The 8013-nt window shown below is 34.4% G+C and overlaps 1 protein-coding gene across 1 annotated transcript; it reads left to right on the top strand.

The window, feature by feature from the left end:
- Positions 1–313: 313 nt before the first annotated feature.
- On the top strand, positions 314–6922 carry LOC145097059 (uncharacterized). The gene is made up of 4 exons (XM_079034548.1): positions 314–2571; positions 3344–3537; positions 5545–5768; positions 5887–6922. Exons 1-4 carry the CDS (start codon positions 948–950, stop codon positions 6602–6604), a joined length of 2760 nt encoding a protein of 919 aa, XP_078890674.1. The 5' UTR covers positions 314–947; the 3' UTR covers positions 6605–6922.
- The last annotated feature ends 1091 nt before the right edge of the window (positions 6923–8013 follow it).

Raw genomic sequence — 8013 nt, 5'->3', positions numbered from 1 at the left:
ATGTAATTATTCCAATTAATAAGCACATGATTCCCTTGTGATCCATTTTCAAGGAGGTTTCTTTAATATTAAAGGATGTTTATGTCGAGTAAAGTGTGTCAAATCATATGCTAAGTCTTTTAAAAAGTAAAAAATATAATGATTTAAATAAAAAAATAACATAAAAATCTAAAAAGACAACACCTTTTCTTGCAATTTGTCTTAAATATTTACCTATATTGGTGTAATGTAAAGTAAATTGGGAAAAAAATATTTGGTGATTAGAACCTTTTATGGAAAGGAGTGAGAGAGAGAATAGAAGTAAACTAGAAACCCTTTTTCTAACCAGAAGCCTGTCCATCGGCACGCGGACCTCAACAGACCATGATTGCCATTTGTCCATACTCTCCACTGATCACCTTCTCTCAAAATATTATTCAATCCTCCCTCCGTCATCCATGGCGGATTCCACCTTCTTGTTTCTGACGCACACCTTACAATATTTGGATAATAAATCATGTCGGTAGCCTAAATACAACTTTCAACGCATTTATTTTGAATTTGAAAAACATGCACCTCTTCTTTCGTCTTCTTCTACAAATCTCTGTGCAAACACATGCCAAAATCACACATTTCGATATTTTATTGCTCTGAAGGTTGCTGTACTACTATCGATTTCTGCTTCGCTGATTCTCACTGTCTATCTATCTACTACATTTAATTAATTAATGCTTCAAGATTTCCGCAATCCCAACTTCAGTTTCTCTCTCTTTCAAAATTTTAACACCGGCATCGTTTATCCCTCTCCATTAATGCGTTTGCAGACTGCGATGTTATACATGTATGGAAGCGTATTCATAGATCTGGCAAGTTTTGATATGGGTTTAGAAGTCCAGGTGCAGCAGAGACAATGATACGAAAACTGGGTTTAGGGTTTGGGGGGCGATTGATGATATTGTGTTACTGACATGGGCTGCAGACCTTCCAAAGTTGACGATTTGCCATTGGTGATACGTTGTAGAGAGAGGAAGAGATTGATCAAGTCCGCCGCGGATTACCGGTACGATTTGTCTTCCTCGCATCTGGCTTACTTTCATTCTCTTAGAGACATCGGTTTTGCACTTTCTCGATTTGTTGATGAACAGCTTGTAATCCCCTCACCCTCTCCATCCTCCCCGGTACTGACATTGCCATCTGACCAAGGTAAGACTAAAAACAATGGCTCCATGTCTTCTGGTTCGATTTCTCATATTCATTCCATAGATGGTGGAAATGGGGATTCTGAATCTGATCTGAGTTCGTCTCTGGATGGCCATATTCATCTGCATGATAGTGGTGGTTTTGAAAATGAAAAACCCCGATCTTCCTCGCATAATCGGCCCCATCACTACAACGAATTGGATTCAAATGACCCTTATGTAATGAACAGAGAGCCACCACCCTATCAACCTCCCTGGGGACCAAACCAAACAAATTTCAGTGATCCTTATGCAATGAACAGAGGACAACAGCCCTATCAACCTCCTTGGGGCGACCCTTATGTTGTGAACCCATCTGCATTCCCATATCAACCTCCTTGGGGACCAAACCAAACTAGTTGGGGTGAGAATGACCCTTACGTGATGAACCCATCTGCTTCACAATATCAACCTCCATGGGGAGCATATCAAGAGAATTTTGATTCTCACAATGAATATGGTGGAAATCCCAATTCAAATCAGTATGCTTCTTATATGAAAAAATCTGCCCCAGCTACCCGCACTGTGATTCAACCAGAGGAAGCAAGGGGCTTTCAAGAAACTAGGCAATGGCCTGATCCATCACAATATAATCCATATGGGTATGGGTTTTCTTATGGAGGGGCACCAGTACCACCACCCCAAGAACCTGAAAAACCCAAAAGTCCCCCACCTCCTCCTCCACCCAAGGATTCTGATTATCTTAACTTTTTTGATGCGTATGATAACGGGTATCCTGGTTATGGATACGGATATGGATCCATGGTTAGTAGTCCAGATTCAAGTGAAGTGAGAGAGAGGGAGGGAATTCCAGACTTGGAAGAAGAAACAGAAACCGAGTCCAATCATGACGAAGTTCTCAAGAGGCACACCACTAATAATATAAAGAGAAATTTAGGTGAAGGCACATCAAGATCAGTTGGATTAGAAGATAATGTAGGTAGTTCATGGAGGGAACATTCTAGAAGAATCCCACCAAGAAAAAGTGAAATGGAAACACATGATGAAGCTACTTTGAATTCAGTAGCATCGGAAAATAATGAGGGAGCACAATCTGTTGAAATTGAAGTAGACAGGCATAGTCCTGAGACAGTTGTTTCACAAAGCATGGGGGAGGGGTATGAGGGTAAAAAGGGAGTTAGTTTTGATGTAGATGAGGAATCGATACATGAGATTGAATCCTCAATGTTAAGTAGTTTGACAACATTATCTGTTCATGGTTCTCGGGATCTTCAAGAGGTAGTTAATGAAATCAAGGATGAATTTGAGGTTGCCTTTGGTTACGGGAAAGAGGTTGCCTTGATGCTTGAAGCAGGGAAGTTGCCATATCAATCAAGGTTTGCAGTTCTTAAGGGTAAACAACATTTGATTTTTGTCACCATGATAAATATTCATACAATTTTTTTTTTTTTTTTTAAATCAGATCTCCCTGTCGTAGGGCTCTGTTTCGCTCTGATTCTTTTATGTTGGAGCTCTCTGTGGTCGTTTTTGTTTCATGGATGTTTAGTGTTCCTTTTTTTTTTGCATCTAGTGATTGTTGTCCACTGAAATGGACCTGCTTCTAGTGATCTTACTGGAATATTGCATCATAGTCTGATTTTTTCCTATTACAGCATTGTACTTTCAGTTTTCTTTTTCTTAAGGCGCTGCCATTTGAAAGTTTCAAACTTTTCTTATAGGAAATTATACCCAATTATAGCTGTGAAATTTGCTTTTTATATGAACATGGCTATAGTTGGGCATTTGGGTATTTTTTTCAAAAGTACTGTGTTGTAACAAGAAAAATATTGAAGTATGATGCTGTAATAAACTAATAAATAAATCAACAAAAGTACATTACTATTCTTGCATTTAACCCTTTCTTTTAATCACGAAAAAGAAAAGCCAATGTCCTGAGTCTGCCTGCAGCAACAAATATATATATATATATATATATATATATATATATATATATATATATATATGGCTTTCCCTGTATAGAAGTGAGCATACAGAAGCTTGCAATTTCTTGCATTAAGCCTTTTTTTCATTATGCAGTTCCGAAGTCGCATTGACATTGATGTTTTATAAAACTGTATCACATACTAATACTTATATATATATATATATATAATGTTATTTTGCAGTGGTCTTATCCAAGATTCTGTATCCTTTAGCATCTTCAGAGCATCCAATACAATCTGTAAGATCGTGTTCTCGGGTAACAAAATTAGCAGGATCTTATAATGTGGATGCAGTTCCCAATGTTAGGTCCATCAACCTTTCTTCTACTTTGGAGAAGCTATATGTATGGGAAAAGAAGTTATACAAGGAAGTAAAGGTAATATCTTTGTCATTACTATTGCTCCTTGTTCTAATAGGATGGATGCTATTCAATATATGCATAACATTGTGTACTTCCATTTTTTTTCTTATTAGGACATTCTACTTTGAAAAATCTACCCAATTATAGCAATTTTTTTTTTCTCATTAGTACAATGTTTTAATAGGACTACATGAAAGTAGAATGCTATAATAAACAAACAAATATATGAAAGCTAAATACAAGAAATAGGAATGTAGTTTCATTTATTTGTTTATTATATCATCTTACATTCATGTAGCCTTATTACAACATTATATTTTCAATATTTTTCTTAATAAGGAATTGTACTTTGGAAAAGGGTTAAGGTTGAAATTGGCCCTCCAATTATCGTTTAAACTTTTTTTTTGGAGGTCCAATGTCATTTCACTTTCAAAATTGTATCCATTGCACCATGTGATGTGCTATAGCAGGTTACCCAGCTTTTTTAATCTACAAATTTGCCCTGAATTTTTAGTTTTTATGTCCCAACTTGTTTTACATAATTTGTTATTTTAGTATTTCTTTTTGTTTTATTTTTTTAGTAATTTGTGTTAAATTTCTGAATCAATTTTTGTTATGTTTTCATCTTTTACAACTTCATTTTGCATGTTTTTTTACAACTTTGTTTTGACATGTTTTCACATTGTTTTTTTTACTCTGTTTTTACATTGTTTATTTTAAGATTATTTATGTAAAAAAAGCATAAAAACGTGTAAAAAAACATGTAAATGAGACCTAAAAACGAAGTTAAATGAATTTACAAAAAAAAAAAACGTCGAGGCAAATTTATAAAAGATTAGTTGGAGGGCTTAAACGATTATAGCAATACAAGTTGGTTTGTATTTGAATGACATTGCTATAATAAAGTAGGATGCTATAATAAAGAAATATATGAAAGTATGTTGCTATTTCTTGCATTTAACCCTCTGATGTATTTGTATATTGAATGAATTATAAACATATGGCGTCCATCTTTAAAGGAGAGAGAAACACACTTCATTCTTGGTTGTTGAGACTATGACCTTCCTACCTTGTAATTATTATATATCTGTAAAACTGAAAACTCTTCTCCCTTGTATTGGGAACTAACAAGTGTTAAAGTAGCAAAATAGTTTACACATTGTTTATGTTCAACATTCAATTCTGAACATGAATAAACTTCCTGCCTTGATATTACTAGGTACTTTATCAAATTTAGAATCTACATCAATCAACTAAATGCAAAAAATAGCAACCTACTTTCTTATATCTGTGTATAATAGCATCATACTTTCAATTCTTTCTATCACTCACGGCTCACCTCATTTTTTTCTTTTCTTATTAAGGCATCGCATACTATATTGCATTGTGCTTTCAAATATTATGTTACTAATATGAAAAATCTATCCAGTTAGAGGGAGTGAAAATTGCTTTGTATTTGGTGGGTAGATTTCTCAAAGAACAATGGTGTAATAGGAAGAAACGAACATGGACTGCCATTATACTTCAGTATGCCTATTTTAATTTTTAGCTGAAATTATGTATCCTTGTTACTGTATAATAATTCTAGGGAGCTAAAGTCTAAATCTAAAAGAAATTGAAAAAAAAACCATTTTCCTTTTGTACAAAAGGGAAACATTCCAAGCTAACCAGGATTTTTGTATCATTATCATCTTAATATTTAAATACAAGGCATACCAACCTACTTTTTTGTTTTGTCTTATAGCATCCAAATGTCATTTCTGTCTATCACATGCCAGCATTGTATTTTTCATATTTTTTCTTAGTAAGGCATAGTTTATAGTACTATGAAAAATCTACTTAATTGTACTAGCATTTTACTTTCATCTTTTTTTTTTTTTGGACATTATTCTTGGAAAAATTTACCCCATTATAGCACTGAAAAACTAGGTAATTTTGTTGCAAATTGCAATAGAATTAGAAGAAAAAAAATAAAAATAGGATGCTCTAGTCTATAATAACTGATACATGAGGTGGTTTTAGGATGAAGAGAGGCTGAGGGTAATGTATGAGAAAATGTACAAGAGACTGAATGAATTGGATGCAAATGGAGCAGAATCTAGTAAGATCGATGCTGCACAGGCTTCTATACGAAGGTTGATGACTAAACTAAACGTATCCATCAAAGCCATTGATGCCATATCTACCGAGATACACAAAGTCAGGGACAAAGAACTGCAGCCACAAGTCAGCGACTTGATCTACGGGTGGGTATCAATATCATCATCATTTGTCAACCAACATCTTCTTCTTTTTCTTCTAATAATAATAATAATAATAATAATAATAATAATAATGATTGTGTTATTATATATATATCTACAGACTGATAAGAATGTGGCAAGCGATTGTGAAATGCCACCGAAAACAATTCGAAGCTCTCATGGAAAGCAGAAGCCGAACTTTACGAACAAACACAACAACAACAAGTATTGAACAAGCTTCAAACTCCAGAGCTGTAGTCGATCTTGAAACCGGACTCGTAACATGGTCCCAACATTTCAACAACTGGATCAACGCCCAAAAATCATACATCGATTCCCTAAACGGGTGGCTAAACCAATGCATCGATCACCAACCGGAACTAACCATCGATGGCGTGGTCCCTTATTCCCCGGCCCGTCTTGGGGCCCCACCAATTTTCATAATCTGCAACGATTGGCACCGCGAAATCAAATCCGTTTCCCAAGACCGCGTCTCCAAAGCTATACACGGGTTTGCGTCTAATCTGAGACAGTTGATGGAGAGGCAAGATGATGTGCAAAGGATTATGGTGAAAAATGAGTATCATGCAAAGGATTTGGCCGGAATCCGGAAGAAGACTGGTGGTGGGTTGCCGGAAAAGATGAGTGGGCCAATGGTTCCGTCGGAAAGTGGGGTGGTGGAGGAGGAATGGGCGAGGCATAAGGAGGCTATGAAGTTGGTTGCTGGTGGTGGTGGTTTGAGTAGTTTACAAGGTGGTGTGATTCCAATTTTTAGGGCTTTAGAGACTTTTACTTGTGATGCGTTAAAAGCTCATGAGCAGGTAAGACTGCAAGGCTAAATTAGGAAATTTGTGGGAAGAAGCTAATTTTAAAATGAATTCTTTTGGTAAGACTAGAGAGTAGACAGTAGTCGTAGTAGTAGTAGTTGTAGGATATTATTGAACATGTTTGGGTGTTGGGTGTTGGGTGTTGTTAGCCATTCCTTTTGAACCATCATAGTCTAGACTAGACTAATGTACAGACATATTGCTGATATTTTTGTTTTAAATTAGTAAAACCTTAGACAGAAATTGGTTGATTATTATTGCAAGGTAAATTGTACAAGATTTTGTAAATTATGGTTGTTATATTATATAGAGTCAATTTTATTCGTGTTATCTTTCTTTTAATTTATTGTTTCATTTGGATTACTGTTTGTCCTACCATAGCACCTACAAGGTGAAAGTTTGATAGATATTATCTTAATTCAAGTATGGATGGATATTGCTTCTTTATTCTGGAATGGATATACCCTTTTTCGTATGTCACCCCCTTAATATGTAAATGATTATTAAAATAGGCTTTGGATACAAATTCATCATCTTCAAATACTAAACTACTATTAGCCCAGATTCAATTCAAACACTCTAGAAACCAAACCTAGATTGCCTCAATCTTCAAAGAGTTCATCTCATGTCATGTTTATTCATGATGACATCCATATTACGTATAACTATTCCCAAACAGAAGAATATTTACATTCAATTTCTAGACATTTCATAAAATTTCAGTAATTTAACAAAAAATAGACTTGCATCATCAACTTAAAAATAAAAAGGAATAAAGAAAATGACTAAATAACAATTTGTTTTCCGTTATTTGTATATTATAACATCATACTTTCATTTTTTTCCTTGCAACATTGTATTTTCAATTATTTTCTTATTAAGGATTGTATTTTTGGAAAAAAATACCGAATTATTGCAATATACAACCAACTTATTTCGTATCATAACGTTATAATTTAAAGAATCTTACCAACTATAGCAGTGAAAATTATTTTGTATTTTAGTTAGGGTTGTTAAATCGGACAATTATGTAATATTTTTTTTGTCTGACACGTAACACAATGCCGTGTTCCTTTTACATCATACTTAATCATACAAAACATGATAAAAAAAAGATAAGAAACATATGTTAATATTGTGTCAAATCTGTGTCGAGTTTTGATCATAAACACGACAGTACCTCGTGTTTTTTTACACTAAATACGAAAACAAAATTGAATTTCAATTTCTTGTCATGTCAACACCCCTAAATTGGTACATTACAAGCTATAACTACAAGCTATAACTAGGTAAAATTTTCCATGCACAATGTTGTAAAAGGAACAAATGCATGCAAGATGTTACAATAAACAAATCATTAAAAGTATATTGCTATGTCTTGAATCTAACCCTAAAAAGCGTAAAACTGCCATCACCTTCAC

The sequence above is a fragment of the Lactuca serriola genome, chromosome 4 (genome assembly GCF_051521515.1).
Source record: "Lactuca serriola cultivar US96UC23 chromosome 4, Lser_US96UC23_V15, whole genome shotgun sequence".
Classification (NCBI taxonomy): Eukaryota; Viridiplantae; Streptophyta; class Magnoliopsida; order Asterales; family Asteraceae; genus Lactuca; species Lactuca serriola.
Note: the sequence above shows the minus strand (reverse complement) of the source record. Positions and strands in the feature narration are given on the sequence as shown.